At 35.4% G+C, this 18,592-nt stretch overlaps 1 protein-coding gene across 2 annotated transcripts in view; it reads right to left on the minus strand.

Annotated features, from left to right (window-relative positions):
* The window catches only part of TMTC2 (transmembrane and tetratricopeptide repeat containing 2), a 355,937-nt gene that overhangs the window by 95,222 nt on the left and 242,123 nt on the right, over positions 1 to 18,592 (minus strand). For both annotated transcript variants that reach the window (XM_004675843.2, XM_012735302.1), the window contains exon 8: positions 12,802 to 12,923. In XM_004675843.2, the coding sequence (XP_004675900.1) occupies positions 12,802 to 12,923 (122 nt within the window). The remainder of the gene's footprint in view (positions 1 to 12,801; positions 12,924 to 18,592) is intronic.

Consider the following 18,592-nt stretch of genomic DNA (forward strand, 5'->3'; position numbering starts at 1 on the left):
AAGAGACTAGGGGTAATGTAATGTGTAAGAGTAGGGGAATAGTGAAGAAACTGGAAAGGGGAAATGCAGACACACAGCTAGTGGTCATCAGAGGCTGGCGTGTTACCAGTGGAGTGCAAGTGTGTGTATACATCATGCATGTGCATGTGATAAGCACATCACTGCACTGGATCACTCCCAATCCCTAGCAGTATAGGGTGCTAGTAGAAGCGCATACACATGGGTTTTTGCATTATTACAAAATTATTGTTTCTCTCTCTTTTACAGTAAGAAAAATGTGTAGAGTCACACAAAAAGGTGGACCACTCATAGGAGAACTGTGATGCAGGGATGATTCAGAGGTGGAAAATAGGAGTGTGAGCTTCTTTGCCTCTAAATAGACAATTTAATAGTAGGTCTTTTTAGGGCTAAATTATCACTGTCAACATCTCAGACCCTTGTGACTTTGGTAGGAAAATCTGAGATGAAGCCTCACAGGACTCACTAAGCATCAGCCTCCCAAATTGGCTTCATCACATCCTGCATCTCTACTGACACCTGAGCTGACAGGCTTATCTGTGAGATCAAAGATGGACTAAGTAGAGACTCCCAACCCTAAGAGCATTTTTACCAAAGTGCTGCAAAGATCTTTAAGAGGAGAGTGTAGTAAATGCGACACCAACCCTTGACAATCACAATCAATCCAAAGCAGCTGGGGAAGAAACACAGGCCTTGATGTCTTAAAATGGAGCACATGATGGATCATGCAATGGACTCCAAATATAGGGGGTATAAATTATGAAATTACTGAATGATTTTTAAGGGATTTTTGACTTTAAAATAAACAGATTTTTTTTTAAAGATTTATCTATTTATGCATACAGAACTGGGGTACAGGCCAGAGGTGCAGGAACAGTGAGAGGATTCACCAGAGAGAGAGTGCGGAGCAGAACAGGCTGGCTGATGAAGTACACTGCCGAGGGGAGCAGCGGGAAGGTCAGGAGAGGTTTGCTGTGCCATGTGATCACCTCCAGGGTGGGGATGGAACTTGTGAGGTGGCTGCGTCTAGCGTCATATGGTTGTGTTTTAACCCATTGTGCCACCAAGAGGGTCCAACACAGATGTGTTTTGAAAAGATAAACAAAGGCACAGAGGAAAGCACACAAGTTTGAGAATGACATCAAACTGAGTTTGATCAATTCTTCCAGGTTTATACTAAGATAACTCGATTATGTGGACAAGTTGTATAATATCTTCAGAAATTGAATACCTTACAGGGATAAGAATGATAACTGCTGATCATGTTGATACCACCTAAAAAAGCAATACATGTGTAATAGGGACCATTCAGTATCTAATATAGCATCTTCAATGAGTTAAAGGAGATAAATATTTATTTGAAAACATAGCTATAAAAGCACTTACAGAAAAAGTTACTTCACTTCTGAACTAAATCCATTTATCCAAAGATAAGTCATGGAAGTAGATGGATTGTAACAGCACCTTTGTAACACAACCAAAGGAAGCATTTTAAGATCCAAATTACTTAACTGTCCACCAAACTGCCTCATGTTCTGAAATGTCTTAGAATATTGTAGATAAAATTTATATTTGGAATAAGAGAGTTTGAAGAGAAAACCAAAGCTTAATATATAAGCTATAGTTCTAGGTATTCAGAACCACTCTTATTCACACTGAAAAAAACCCATATAAATACTAGTGACAGTTTAAAAAGACATTTCCCCTATCTAGAACTGTGTATTTTCAAAAGGTCCACTTTTTCTTTAAGATACTGACATGATTTGATAAGTTCAGGGTGAAGAAGTCAGTATGGTTCAAGCAGCTACCAATCTTAGATAAATAGGGAAGTTGAAGAAATACTGTAAACTCTCAATTTTGCAACATTCATGTACCTAATTACTTCTTTGAAGCAAAACATTCCTAAAAACACAATTTTATATAAATCTGTGATATTTCACATTCCTTTCTCAAATAAAAGGATATAGATGACCAGGGGACTAAGCCATGTTCCTAAACATGGGCCATTTAAAATAAATCATACTGGCTTTATGTAAAAGACATATTCGGGCCCTCCCCTGGTAGTGCAGTAGGTTAAAGTGCAATACTGCAAGCTAGTCACAGCTGCTTCAGTATGAGTTCGATCCCCGGCCTGGGAGGTGACCACATGGTACAGCTGACCTCTCCTGTCTCCCTCTCTGCTCCCCTCAGCAGTGTACTTCTGCTCTCTACTCTGTCTCTGATGAATCCTCTCACAGCCTCTGTACCTCTGGCCTGTACTCCAGTTCTGTATGCATAAATAAATAAATCTTAAAAAAAAAAGGCAAATTCATCATTCTTTCAGGGACTGTGACTGCTTTTGATGTGGGAGGCTTACAACACTAATACCAACCCACTAGTTTCATGAGTATTTGGATATTTAAAAGTAGCTCTCAAATTTCCAAATAAGATTTCTTACATGGCTTTTAGTGCAAATGTACTGAAATGTCTTTTAGAGACACTTCTCCAAAAAGGAAATGCAAATGATCACTAGATATATGAAAAAGATGTTCAAATCACTTGCAAGCAGGGAAATACCAATCACAACCACAATGAGATACTGACTTAAACCAGTGAGAATGGCACATATTAAAAAAAAAAAACAAAAAACACGCACACAGTTATGCTGGTGAGGATGTGGAGAAAAAGGAACTCTCCTACATTGCTGGTGGGAATGCAAACTGGCCCAACCACTATGGAAGTTCCTCAAACTACTAAAAATGGAGCTTCCATGTGGCCCATCAATTCCATTCCTAGGAAATGACATTAATTCATTAATTAATTCAAAAATATATCGGCACCCTTATGTTTACAGTAGCACTATTTATAATAGGTAAGTATGGAAACAACCCAAATGACTGGATCAAGAAGATGTAGTGTAGACACACAATGGAATATTTCTCAGCAATCAAAAAGAGAAACCCATGCATGCACAACAACATGGATGGAGCTGGAGAGATTATACTCAGTGAAATAAGTCAGAAGGAAAAAGAAACCAATATCAGATGGTTTCACTTATAGAAGGAATATAGGGGAACCCAAGAAGGGAACAGGAAAATAAATAATTCTAATAAATTAAAAAACAAAATTAACAGGCAACTATTAATCAGAGACATTCTGGAAAGGAAGGGAAAGGGAGAGGGCTCAAACAGGAGAGGGAATATGTTCTCACACAGGGACTATGATGATGGTACACTGATAAATTGGTGGTGGGATTTTTGTGGGGACTATACCTGAGAGGAAAGCATACATTGCGCAAAAAGGAAGAATAATGTAAAATATATACAAAATAAAAATATAAATTAATAAAAGTCATAATAACTGGAAAAAATAAAATAAAAGGTCTTTTAGTACATTAGTTGTCTTAATATTTATAAAAGTAGTGTTTGAGCAAGTAATAGGTAATGGAAAAGTAATAAAGCAGTTACATGATCATATGTGTTTTAATAAACATTCTGTACTTTTGGAAATAAGAGCTCTACAGATGAGAAGCCATTAAGCATTTACTACATAAAATACAACATGATTTAAGCCATAGTTAAGGAAACAAGTAAAAATTCCACCAATACTTGCAATTTCTAAAATATTCAGATATAGATACAAACATAAACTTAGATTTAGATAAAGAAATACAAAGAGAAGTAGACTCATAGCTGAGATCTGCTTATTGGATGTACAAGATATTGCAATAGAGTCATAAACTGGAAGGGACACCAACTGGTAATTGTGACCACTTGCTGAAAGCTAAATGTGGGACTAGCTTAAGAGTGAGAAATTCTGGAAGCCTATCTTTGTGGTCAAACTTCATGGTCTTTCCTCTCAGGCAGGTTCTCATTGTAGAAACCTATGTCTGCTGAGAGCAGGGGAGAAGAGTAATCCTTTTGAAATATATCCATAGTTACATGACAAAGGACTTCATGGTAGCAGATATTTTTAGAGCTTTCTCCCAGAGCTGTGATGGGAAGTCACTCTTCTTACTTCATCATCCTCTGGCTTTTTTTGGTCTCACTTGTGACGGTAAGAGGTAAGGAGTTACACAAACATAAAAAATTGTGAAGGTCACAGGACAAAGATACCGGCTAAATCAATGTGTATGGTAACATTTAAAAAAGGAAATAGAGTATACAGCTTTTTCACTACTAATCTGCTGACTTAATTTTTTTTTTAAAGGAGCATCTAGATAGATTAATGTCTATGGAAAAAATTTTAGGAATGTATTTTGTTCTTTTGGAAATACTGTTCAAATAGAAACTTTCAAAGAATAATGGCAGAGTTAAAATTTTGATACCCTTAACTTTCACCACATTTCATATTTTTCTTTTTAATATCAAGTAAAAGCAATTCTTTGCAAGCAGCATTAATGCTTCAGCTTTGTTAATATTTATATTCAAAACAAAGTTATCAAATATAGTAACACACACAGGCACACACTGTTGAATTGTAAGGTAGAAAAGAATGGAAGATCCCTCTTACATATAAATAGAGATGGAATGAAGAAATTATCTCTTGTAGTGAAAATATATCCTAGGATAGAAAAAGAAAAATTAGATACTGCCAGAAAGCTACCTTGAGCTAAAGCAATACATTTTGTATCTCTGCTAAGGTAATTTCTTTGAGATATGCAAAAGATAATCTTAAAACCATAACCTTTTGACAATAATTATCTGCTTAGAATGATTAAGTTTCTGATTTAAAACACAGATAGACTGTTCTAGTTACTGCTGTTCTGAGAAATACGGAATGGAACAAAGGTGCCTGAGATAATTTCTTCAAGTTGTTTTCCAGGACAAAAATTTCCTGGACTGACCATTACATCTAACAACTCTGCCACCTATTTCTCCATTATATGACATTATAATACATGGCTTTATACAATGCTCAGTGCTCATCCGAAACTCAGTGCCACATGGCTAATGTCAAACTGACCAAAGGGTCCAATTTATGTGTGAATCCTCCATCATGTTGCTGTCTTCTACCTAAAGTACTGTTATTACGATGTAGGCTGAATTACAGCATTGGCTCAAGAACGTACCTTATCCTGTCACTTTTGACAAAGAGGCTCAATTATACCTCAGAAATGAGAGTCCTACAATTTTAGTCTTTTAAAAGGACTTATGCTCTCCACTGTGGGAAGAAATAAATTTCTAAGCAAGTAAGCACTCAGGTGTTTTGGCTACAACTAAATATTCTACCAGGTATAGGCCAGTATCACTTCAGCCAGTCTACCTCCCTGTCTGCCAACCCTTTCGGTTTAAAATATCATACTATTTCTGGGCCCTCCCTGGTGGCGCAGCGGGTTAAAGCACTGCACTAAGAAGCATGAGTTCGATCCCTGCCTGCCCCGGAGGTGACCACATGGCAAGGCAGACCTCTCCTGACCCGCCCGCTGCTCAGCAGTGTACTTCCTTGATCTGCCTGTTCTGCTCCCCACTCTGTCTCTGGTGAATCCTCTCACCCTCCGCATCTCTGGCCTGTACCCCAGTTCTGTATAAATAAATAAATAATCTTTTTTAAAAAAATCATACTATTTCCTTCAAAACTTAAAATATGAAACCAAACACTATATATCATATAATCACTTACCATACAATTTCAATGGAAAGTTAATCTTCAAAGTTCACTATTATTGGTTATTGGCCATTTGTTAATTCACATATATAGGTAAATAAATCCTTTTTACAACTGTCTGTGTTTAAAAAAGTGTATGTGTTTCTGAATTTACTTATTTTATTTAATTATGAGTACCCGGAGAAAATCACATTTTTAAAATTTTAAATGATACATATTTCTTACATTGTGGTTACTTTATGGACAATATATGATTTCTGTCCCCAGTGGTCACAGATATGAGGCATCCAGGAGGGGAGGAAGAGGAAGAATAGTTACAAGCAAGGGAGTCGGGGGGGGGGGGGAGTGAACAAGGGCCTATCAAGATAGACTATGGGCTATGGGTGCTTGGTGGTGGGAAAACTACGGTGAATGAGGGCGACCATGTTAAAATTTCATATTTAATAAATAGTAAATGACTTTTTAATTCAGAACTCTATTATAAAGAAAATCTAAAAACCAAATGAACATTTATTTTAAAAATAATGTTTGTACTTTGAAGTTAGGCAATACCTATATGCATGATTAATCATTAATCAAAGGCAGGAGAGCAACTGAAATTGCAGCACTTTCAGAAAAAAACAAGGGGAAGGATGAGGCACAGACTTCTGACACAAACTTAAACTTAATCTTTGTGAACCTGAGCCGCTTCATCTTCAAAATGTATTGGACTGACTGCTGGAGGAGGGAGTTAGTTGAATAGCTTCATTCTTGGTATGATTAGGAATGTAAGCTAATTGCAGGAAGTTCTGTGACTGAAATGAGCAAAGAAAAGAGAGTGTCAGGGCCCACCCAGTTGTAATATTCAATTCTTCATGAGATAGAAAAGAAAAAAGATGAGGATTTTGTGTCAAAAGAGATAAGAAGAACTTCAGATAGTTCCAGAAGTTTTTCAATTGATAAAAATGAAGTTAAACTTATAATCATTATAAATGCTGTTTAGATGAAGTATAATTTTAATAAAACTAGGGATCTAACCTATAGTTCTTTTGATAATGCTTCAGTATGCTAAGGCTCAAAGGCCTTACTCAAAGGCCAGAGAGATTATGTAGGGGAGGAAGACACACACCTTGGGGGCTGGTGAAGATAAGCATGTCTGGCTGGTTTTGAAACTATTTATAAGACTACAAATATAAAAGCTTGTACTTTAGAACAGATGTAGCTTCCTTTATATATAGAACGATGTGCAGGGATGATTATGAATGTATATGGTTAAATGCCAAAGGGAATAAAAAAGGCACTCTCCTTTTGTAGAAGCCTTGTTCAACTACCTGTGAGGAAATATACTTGCTTTGGAGAATGTATGTAGTCAGTATCACCTTTGACCAGACTAACACAGACATAAACGGGATGCTGTTTTAAAAAGATGAGATACTCAGATTTTCTCTGCTTGATATATTATTATATCAAAACAGTAACAACAACTAGCAAACTATAAAAATATAAAACATAACTTGAAAGCAGTCCACATTAAAATGTTTTCATTCTTTATAAGAGGAGGGTCAACATGATGTAGTAGAAAGAATAGCAAGCTGGAACTCATGAAGTTAAAGTCATAGAGTACAATATCTCCAGGGAGATTCTTTAACAAATTAAAGGGTGGCAAAGTAGAGAAAATGCCTACTGAGTGATGACCTATGCCTAGAATAAAAGGAACAAAAAATAAAGAGAAAGGAAATAAGATTAAGATGCTGAGGTAATTGTCCTTTCTTTTTTAAAAAAAAAGACCATTTCACCCATTACCAAGATGGCAGCCCACAGATGCAGCGGTTATCAGAGGCTCCTGTTTTGATTTTCTCCTGAATAAAATGCACTGAAGTCTTTGTGAAGTGAAGGAAATACTCTGCTTGGTTCTGCACCACCACTGTTTATCACAGAACATGAGACAGAGTTCAAGCTCAGCAAATATGTACTGAGTGTAGGTTTTTATAAAAGACTTATTTTTTTTCTGGAGGCCTGCAAGAAACTCAGGCTATATTTATGAGGCATGCCACTTCCCCCTCTCCATTCCTCCAAGCTCATAAGCTATCAGAGTACTGGGGAATTAGGAGGGTCTGAGAGTGCTGGGATACTTAATCTGCACTTAATGATGACGACAGACCAAATACAGACCCAAACAAGGAAATAATAACGGATATAATATCAAATTAGTTTAAAAACAATGTAATCTTATTTTGCCAAATAAAAAGCTAATATTTATTTTTAAACACAGCAGCATGTATTCATAGAATCTAGAATGACTTCATTTCACCTTTTATAACAGAATGAGTATTTTAATTTTTATTGCTCCTAATACAATCAGGCAAAAGAGAATCTCTCCATTTATGACTTCTATTAATTGGCATACAAAAAGCAGAATAAAAGTCTCTTACATATTTTATAGATATTTGGGTTGCTAGTACTTTGTGGCAGTAAGAGTAATTATAAAATTGATTCTCAATAACAGAATGTATACCTTGGAGTGAGAAGGTGGTGTCTGAAAAAAGAATTAACAGATTCTTTATGCTTCAATGCTACAATGATGATTATATTGGTCCCAGAATGCTAAATTATAACGTTTAGAATAGGCAACTTCATATCAAACACATAGCTAAACATCTTATTCAATTTTTATCCAAATTTCATTCACTATTTTTAGCAACATGATGTTACATTATTCATTCTTTCTCCACAACATGAATTTTGTATCCTGTATTGAAAACCACCATAACAATCAGAGTCACAGAAAAAATTATTTTTGTTCCCCTCCTTCTCATACCTAACCATAGTTGTGAAAATAAGGCAACCCAAGTGTTAGTCAACATACAAAAGTGAAGACCCAATGTACAAAACTGAATGTCCTCCCTGGTGGTGCAATGGGTTAAAGCACAACAATATGAAGCTAGGGGTTCAACACAAATTCAATCCCAGGCTAGGGAGGTGACTCACACTGTGTGGCAAACCTCTCCTGTCTCTCCCGCTGCTCTCCTCAAAAGTGTATTTCATCAATTTGCCTGTTCTGCTCTCCACTCAGTCTCTGGTGAATCCTTTCACCACCCCTGCACCTCTGGCCTGTACCCCAGTCCTGTATGCATAAATAAATATTTTTTTTAAAAAGCGAAGACCTAAGCACTAAAGAAAACCAAATGAAAAAATAACCTCAGGTCTAAATAGGAATAACTATAATAAAAAATTCAAGAAACATATAGCACAAAAGATCTAAATAGACTACATCAACACCATTTCAGCCTGGGGTATGGAACTTTTCTATTGAACCTCAAGTACTTTCACAACTGGAGTTTTATGTAGCTCGATTAATTTTGGCTAGACACAGAAATCTGGCTCCACACTTCTAGGCAGTAGCCAAAATAAAGGTTTTCTGTATCAAGAATTATAGCCGCCCATATCCTTCCTTCTTTCCTACTAACCTAAATCTGGAAAATAAGCTAACAGCCAAGTAGCTTTTATTGAAATTTAAGTCAATATTAATTTTACTGGCTCACAAAAACTGAAAAATATTTTGGCTTAGATAAATTAAACTGGACAAAAAGCAAGACAGAATCAAAGTAGGATGTACACACAACTGGAGAACACCCAGTTTTAGGAACAACCATGAACTCATCGGAAATACAATACTGGAAATTTTATTTCTTCCTTTTTCTCTTAATGTATGCCCAATTGTAAATTCATGGCAGTGGCCATAGATAACAAAGTTCAAAGTAGGAATAAATCACAATTTTAAACAGAGTTCATGTTTAGTATTTTAATTGGACATGACATCGGTATGAAAGTTACAAAGATTTCATATATTTTAATGTCACCCAGACCCAATGATCTTTTAATTGGAAGCTACCAAGAACCCTAAGGCACAAATACTCCCAGGGTGGCCTGGAATTTTCTATACAAGTTAAAACGTGGCAGACAAAAACAGAAGTACTAAAGTCATGATATATGACATCTAATAATAATATAAAAAAAAGTGCTTAAGCATTCAAACTAACTTAGTATTTACAGGTAATATCTAATTCTTAAAAAAGGAGGTAGAGAAAAAGAATACGATGCAAAAAAATTACTCTTATGCAGTGAAATTTAATAATTCTCAATTCAGAAAACCTTGAGATGAGGTTAATTCTACTATTTTAATAGCTATGTGTTTTTCGGGGATGTTTCTTAAATCTTTGAAGTTGAGTTTTTTTCATTTATAAAAAGTGGTTAGGGATCCCTGGTGGCAGAAGGGATTGTTGCAGCACTGCGAAGCTATCACCAGCCACTGCAGCATGAGTTTCTTTCCAGCCAGGGAGGTGACCCACATGGGACAGCAGACCTCTTCTGTCTCACTCACTGTTCCCGTCAGAAGTGTATTTCATCTATCTGCCTGTTGTGCTCCCTACACTATCTCTGATGAACTCTCCCACCACCACACTCTGGCCTACACTCCAGTTCTTATATGCATAAATAAATAAATCTTTTAAAAAGAGAAAGTTGGACATATTTTTGCACCCACCTAGTCTTCTAAGGAGCTGGAAAATTATATTGCGTCTACTCTTTAAAAGAACCAACATTGTTCATTTATTTATTACACATCACTGGCAACATAGCAATGCCTAGCATACTGTAGTAAATCTCAATACATGTACTGACCAAATGAAGAGATTAGTGAAGAAATAAGAATCAAGGCAGGGAAACAGAATTATTACAAATTCATGTATCTAGCCCAGAAACAACCTTAATAAAGAAAAATGCAGAAGGAGGATACAGGACAGTTATCAAGATAATGAAATGCCACAGACTAAAGAGCTAAAAAGGTAAAACTGAGTAACTGCCCTGTGTCAAGTGTCAAAGGACAGACATAGATATATGTCTGCCATTCAAACTATAAAGTGCTATTTCAGAGAAAGAACAGTCGTATCTACATACAGAGAAAGGGAAAAAATAACTGTTTGAAAGACTCAGGCAAGAGTTCACAAAGGACATAAAATCTGAGCAGACAGAGGAAAAGGGCATTTTTGGCAGAGGGATACAAAGGGATTTGGCCTATGGAATTTGTCAAAGCACACTGGGAAACTCTAAATCCCTTTGAACTTTTCTAAATATCATACATACATAAATTGTGAAAGAGAAACTTGTACAAAAATGTACTGAGTATATCACTCTACTTGCTGTAATAGCATCAATAATTAATATATTTTCCTAATTTGTCTTATAAAATATAATTCTTAATGAAAACCTTCCTTTATACTCTAAGTCAAATATAGTTGCATGTTCATTTTATATATTTTACCTTTGGTCAGTTTTGACAAAACTGTAAAAACATCACTCTATTTCTTACCTTTCCTCTTGAGGCTTATAATCTATGTCATTTTATAATATCTGAAATTTAAAGCATTCAGAAGTCAAAATGTGTGGCATTTTCCACCTTGCCAATTCCATGCTAAATCATGGCATATTACCAAGCCAAGAAACCCAAAATTAGACAAAAGCAACCCATTGGGATCAGAAATCTGCCAAATCTCATAACTCAAAAAGAAACTGTTAAAGATGGTTAGGGGGGTTTTGGCACTGTGAGTTTAAGCCATTCCATAATAGGATTTGTATTTCAGCTGATCATCAGGTCAAAAACTATAAAAGCTTTGCTGGGGGGAGGGGAGTTAAGATGTGGGTTGTAATACATAAGTCTTTCCTTCCTTTCCATATATTTCTATAAATGAAGGCTTCTAATTCATCTGTTTTTTTGTTTTTTTAAAGATTTTTTTATTTACTCATACACAACTGGGGTATAGGCCAGAGATGTGGAGGGTGAGAGGATTCATGAGGGACAGAGTGGGGAGCAGAACAGGCAGAGTGATGAAGTACACCGCTGAGGGGAGCAGGGGCGGGTCAGGGGAGGTCTGCCACATCATGTGGTCACCTCCGGGGCAGGCGGAATCGAATTCATGCAGAAATGCCTTAAGCTTCTTAGTGCAGTGCTTTAACCCGCTGCGCCACCAGGGAGGGCTCTAATTCATCTGTTTAAATGTGCTTTCTAAAAAAATATAAGGGCATGTGTAAATCACATTTTTGGTACAGGAAACAACATACTCAGGCTTGAAAAGAAGAAAAAGAAAAGAAAAGGACACAAGGGTTCTATATTCAAAGGAGTGACAGTCCAGTCCAGTCACTGCATTTAAACCATAAATTGTTTCTTTTTTAAATGGCTTTTATTTTCTTTGATATTGAGGGATCTGAAACTATTGTGTAGATATTTTTAGGAAGGCATTTATTAACCTAGTGAAAAATGATTCCATAAGAGCTTCTCAAAGGTAGTAGCCAGATCAAAAGGCGTATATGAATTCATTCTCACATGGAGTTGTGAGCTATCATCATTTCAGGCTGGAAAGACTATACATTTTATTAGCCATATCTAGATATGCCTTAGGGGAATGTTTTCCGTTATCTAGCCTGCCTATATAATTTCATTAATAGCATTTTACTTATGTCTCAGAACTGACACATAATCATTTTAAGTGTTTAATCTATAACTTATGTGAGAAATAAAAATGCTATTACATTTTAAATATTAGAACTTTCTTCACGTCACTTAGTAATCACTTTCTTGACCATTTGCTCTACTTTTCTAATATTCATTTATTTTTACTAATACTGGAGAGAAATTAGATGGTTTAGCTAAAAAATAATAATAGATTCAACTGGAGAGAAAAGGTTAGTTCTACTTATTAGGTGTGTGAGTTGAGAAAATTAATATTTTGGATAATCCTGCCTGTATGAAATAAAAATATTAATATTACTTTGAAGCACAGTAAGTGACAATTTTTAGAATGCACAATAGTAGAATATTAACAATTTATTATGCATCAAACCCACACCATTTTCATGGAAATGTGGTTTCCATGAGTGTTCATTACACAGAGTGGCCTCTGTGTATGTATTATGACAAAATTATTCTGTAATCACTTTTGGAATTTTCCATGTATATAATTCTATTACATTTCCTGAGGGACCACACTGCCTTTACAGAAAGCCCAACAACCAAAGGAACATATTTTTTTCTATATTTTCTGTCCAATACTGCCATCAGGACATTGCAACAGCCTAGGCTACTGTATAAGAACTAGTACTTCAAATCAGCTTAATATGAATGAGAAAAGCAACTTCTAAAGGGTAAGGAAGGTAAAGACTCACTGTTAGCGCAAGCAGTTTCCCATAGGTGAGGTGAGCAGGGATGTGATCAGTCTTGGACCTCAGTGATTCCATATACCAATGTTCTGCTTCAGGAAGCCTGCTTAATCGCATGTATGCTTCACCTGGAAAGAGATTCAGGAAAAGCTACCTGAGGACATAGTTTTTCAACAGCATCACCTTATCGTGTTTTTATTCCATAGAATCTCAAATAAAATCTTTCCAACCTCATTATGAACTGGGAAGCAAGCTAAAAGGGGCCACTGGCTGATATATTCACACCCATTCCTCTCATTCCATGCCACTGAGCATGGACAATTGAATGTTCCCCAAAGGAGTTTTAATAAATCACCCACTATTGAAACACTACCAGCAAATTGTTCAGAGTAGGTTTATATTTTTAATACTTTGATAGTTTTTTTTATATGTACCATATTTTTCATTAAGGAATGTCATCACCTGGATTTTACAGAGTAGAAAATGGAGGTGTTGCTAAACAAAACACATGAAATCGTAAACATGCGAAGTACTAAGGCTCTATTCAAATTCAGCTCAACCTACATTCAAAGCACACTGTTTTAACCCACTGGTAGAAAATCCTCAGAAACTGCAATTCCCCAGCTCAAGTTAAAATTACATTCTTTCTTATTCATGGGAAAATTGTTTTCTAGCTTGTGAGTCACTGACCATCAAGTTCATTTCACTTTGCCTTGGGCTTATCTATTGAATTAAAGGAATAAGTAAGAACAGTAATAATCCATGCTTGACCTTTAAAAATGTTCTGATGCATATGGTACTTAATTCTTAAGCGGGAACTCTATTGAATATAAGATGCACTTTAGCTCTAAGGTGAACCTTAACACAAAAAACAAAAATACAGCCTATAAAGATGGTAATAAAAATCAAGATGCAAAACTTAAAATGCAAGAAAATGATCAGGGCTGCATTTTAAATGTGTTTAAAAGGAAATTCAATAAAGAGGCAACAAACAATACAAAAAGTACCTGTAATATCTCTGGGACTGACAAGGTAGAGTGTCATATTCCTCATTTCAAATTCACAGTAAAGTTAGTATTTAGTATTTTTGAATATGGAGGAAGGTTCAGGAATAAAAAGTGCTTGTTAAAAAAGTTAATAATTTGTGCCCTCCTTGGTGGTGCAATGGGTTAGAACGCAACACTGCAAGCCAGCTTCCGCCACTTCAGTGCGAGTTCGATCCCATGCCCCAGAGGTGACCTACATGGCATTGAAGACCTCTACTGACCCACTCACTGCTTCTCTCAGCAGTGTACTTTGTGGATCTGCCTGTTCTGCTCCCCATTCTGTGTTCTTGTGAATCCTCTCACCGCCCCTGCACCTCTGGCTTGTACTCCAGTTCTGCATGCATAAATCTTTTTTTTTCTTTTAAGTTAATAATCCCATCCTGAAAGGTTTGAATGGCAGTAAAGCCTGTGTTTTTTTGTTTGTTTGTTTCTGTTTTTTTGTTTTTTTAAGAGTTATTTATCTGTGCATACAGAACTGGGGTACAGGCCAGAGGCTAAGGGGCGGTGAGAGGCTTCACCAGAGACAGAGTGGGGAACAGAACAGGCAGATCGACGAAGTACATTGCCGAGGGGCGCAGCGGGCGGGTCAGGAGAGGTCTGCCACACCATGTGGTCACCTCCGGAGCAGTTGGGAATTAAACTCATGCGGAAGCGGCTTTAGATTCTCAGTGCTGCGCTTTAACCCGCGCCACCAGGGAGGGCCAAGCCTGTGTTTTTCTTTTTGTTTGTTTGTTTGTTTTTTACTGCATCAAGCAGCCTACCATGTGAAGCTTATTATGTATTGAATTACATATTGAATACCTTAGGCTTCAATATTTATTATCTTTATACATTTACATCTTCCCTATACTCTAATTAACATCAGTCTCATTTTATAAATGAAGTTAAGATGACTCACTGAGCTTAACAAATTTGTTCAATGTTTAAAAACAAGAAATGCCAGATACGGTTCTCTCTGGCCTTTTCTATGATGCCATTGTGCCCAAAAACTATAGAAAAATAAGTAGAGAGGGGGATACAGTAACACAAGGTTCATCACTATAAAAGAGAATTATAGATGTGTAATCCTGCAAGCTAGATTAAAGTTTTAAAATCTTAAAAATTCCATAAATACAATGGCCACAGGAAAAGAAAATTTGGTAAATTTCATAAAGAAAATGAGGAGTCATGGTTGGCAGTGGGTTAAAACGAGGAGGAATAAGCTATCTCTCTGGTACTGTCATTCTTTTTAACTCACAATAATAGAAAAGGATGTTTATAGTACCCAGGAGGAGAGGAGCTATGATGACTATTTTTCCTTCTTCTCCTACAAAAATGAGTTAATAGAGGTACTTTCATAAGAATGAGAAGATTTTCTGGGCAATGATATAGTGATCAGGTTCACCACCCAGATTTATTTCCGATTCATTCACAGACAAAAGGGATTTGGATGTCTCCAGGCTGGCTTCAGGCAGATATAAACTGGTTTCAGATGTAGAACAAATAATGTCACTCTTTCTGCCTAAAAAGCTCCTGATCTAAATAACCCAGGCAAAGGCTAACTCCTTAAAGGAAAGAATGTTGGATTACTGATGATGTAATAATCTAGATCTCACTGGTTCTCTTGTTTCAAATTCCTAGACAATTCTAGCCTTCAAATAAAGACTGAACATATAGTGAGACATAGGACACATATCTGTCAGAGTCACCTTCTAATTCTCCTGCTCTATTCAAGGTCATATACTTTCACTTTAAGATTCAGTTTAGACTCTCAAATAAAATAAAACAAACTTTTGTGACTACCCTTATCAAAAGTACCCAACTCTTTCAGTAAACATTTAACATTTTTTTATATTCTTGAATATATAACTTAGATCTCATTTTAAATTAACCAACAGTGGTAATGTATATGATGTTAAACCTAAAGATGAATGACATATCATTCATCCTTGCCTGCAGACAACCTACGATCTAATAATAAATGAACATGCTTAGTAGTATTTAGCAATGTTTAATGTTTTGGTGCACAAAAAAAAAACATATTTAACACAAGTTTGATTTAACCTGTATTAAAACATGCTTTCAAGTGATAGATGAAGAAAAATGCCAAATAATACAGGTGGCAAATGACTCCACAAAAACACAATGGAACATGAGTGGATAAGGTGCAGAAACACTAAATTGTATACACCTAGCTACAACTCAAGAAAAGACAAGTTTCAAATCATTTTGGTTAAAAAATAACGAAACTGCATGCAACACTAGCGCAGGTGAGGTGGATAGTGGGTGGGGGAGCTATCTTTGTAAAAGGCTTCACAGAGTTTATGACATTTTTTTCTGGTATCTAAAGAATAAAACCACTCATAAAATGCTTTCTAGAAGGATTGTTGCTGCCAGTATCCAGAAACCATGCTTGAAGGGCATGCATTATTTTGTAATTTATCTAATTTTTAAACTCGTTTGAGGGTTTGGTTGTTCACAAGATAATTATTCCATTTTTGGAAAATAGTTTTAAAGCAAAGAGAGGAAATGCAGACGTGTGGGGGGAGAAACTGACTATGAATTTCATTAAAACATTCATGATCAAAAAAGAAGTTAGCTTCAGTAAAAGTTAAGATGGTTCTTAATTTTTAGTGTGAAGTTATATACAGGAAACATCTGATGTGCCATCAAAATTTAACTTGGAAAAATGCCAGAAGCTTGTCTCAACATTTCTATATTTTTAACTGTAGATCCTGAAATTCTCTAGGCTAATCAATTCCCTTTATGTTTTCTATGAAACAGATCACTATCAATAATTAGTCAATACAAATTGGAGACAATTTTTTTCAATGCTAATTTTTTTTTTTTTTTTCTGAAGTGACTATGTGAGTGCCTATTGTGTGAGTCTATTGAGGAAGTGATGAACCTCCCCACAAAGTGGAATACTGTCCTGAAAGGAATTATAATGGAGTAAGGTGGCTTTGTATAACTGAAATCCTTAAGGAACATAGAAACATACACACACAGCTAAATTATATTTCTAACACAAAAAGTTTACAACAGAGAAAAAAAGTATGAAAAAATAACTTTAGCCTATAAAGAATTAATGAAAAATAATAGTCCTCTAACAAACAGGACTTGAATTTTTGCAGGAAAATGTCAGAAGTATGTAATAAAACATTTTTAGTGTATGTATATTTTTTGAGGAATACACTTAACATGTATTCCTGGATCAAGCAATGTCTCTCTCTACACAATTTTTACTATAAATTGTTATATTAATGTTAGTTATTAAGTTATAGTAGACATTTATATAACTTCATATTTGTAATGAATACTTAAAAATAAAATTCTATGAATACTCAAAAAATATATGCTAATCTGTTGGGGGAAAAACTTTGCATCTGGAATAAAACTGCATGATCTATTTTCATTCTTCCTTCAATTTGAAGATTACGATAACAACTAGCAGTATAGATAAAATTGAACAAACAACTGATTTGGGGAGTTAAATAAGATAGTTATGTAGAAAACAACCATTCCCTAATTGTTGGAAAAAAAAAAAAAAAAAGATGCGAACACATATACAGCAAAGTACATACAATTAGTAAGATAGTTAACGTGACTTCCTATGACCGGCAATGCTATATGCTATGACATAATCATTTCCTTAACAATTCTAAAGATTGCATCCTTCATATAAATTTTCTTTTTCTACATGATGTTGTCCATTTCATCTAAGTGTCATCCAAATTGGCATCTTTTAAGAATGAGGTTTGAGTTCTAGTTGATGCGTTTCCCAAGGATAATATAATTATCACCTCAATTTTCAAAGAATAAGACTCGTATTTACTTACTACTGAGTAAAAGATTCACTTCATGGATATTGCCCAATATGAGCGTTAAATATACACTTTTTCTAATTTATTTCTATTGAAATCTCAGAAAACCCACTTTTCAAGAACATATTAAAACTATTTGGGAATCAGAGCATAAGTAGACTATAATTAGGTATTAATCTGAGTATATTCATTTCCTTATAAGTCAAAAATAAAATTTTTAAGCTTTTCCTTTACCACTAAACTGGCAAAAGTATGAATTAATGTAACAGGTGGACTCATGCGGTTTTAAAAAGCAGTGAAATATAATCAACTGTCTCATCTCATATTTCCAGGAAAGCGAGCTACATCTAGACCCAAGCATGATCCTTAGGCAACCCTAGTATTGGCATTAACGTGTTCAAATTCCCCTTAGGAACTATATTTCTTCTGGCCCTGGGTTTAATTGAAACTTTTAACAAAATATATTACCTATTTAATGCAGCTGAACTGGATGCTGGCCTTTGTAGTCTATAGACGAATGACTAGCAAATTAATGTCTGTAACCATAGTACGTACTTTATACAAAGTATGAATAATAGGAAAAAAAAAAAAGGAATGTCACTGCAGTTTTGTAATGAGAAGTGAACTTTTAGGATGAAACTTTCTAATTTTTGTATATAAATTAACATATTTACCCTTCTTAATGTACAGCCATAATTTCATGGTTTTCTTATCTTACAAAGCATAAAATCTAATGGCTCTCAAATTTACATTTTCCATTTCTCAATTCGCAGACACTAAACACCTGGCCTCTCATCCTGGTGTTGTCCATTCTTAGCATGGGAAAATGAAGTGAAATACACGCATTTACCTTAGCAGTTAGAAGTTACTATTCCTTCTGAAGGAACATAGATCAATGGTTAATCCATTTATATGGTCATACTCATTTTTGTAGCACTGACTCACTGA

This window comes from Condylura cristata, unplaced genomic scaffold (assembly GCF_000260355.1).
Source record: "Condylura cristata isolate star-nosed mole 26May11 unplaced genomic scaffold, ConCri1.0 scaffold00004, whole genome shotgun sequence".
NCBI lineage: Eukaryota > Metazoa > Chordata > Mammalia > Eulipotyphla > Talpidae > Condylura > Condylura cristata.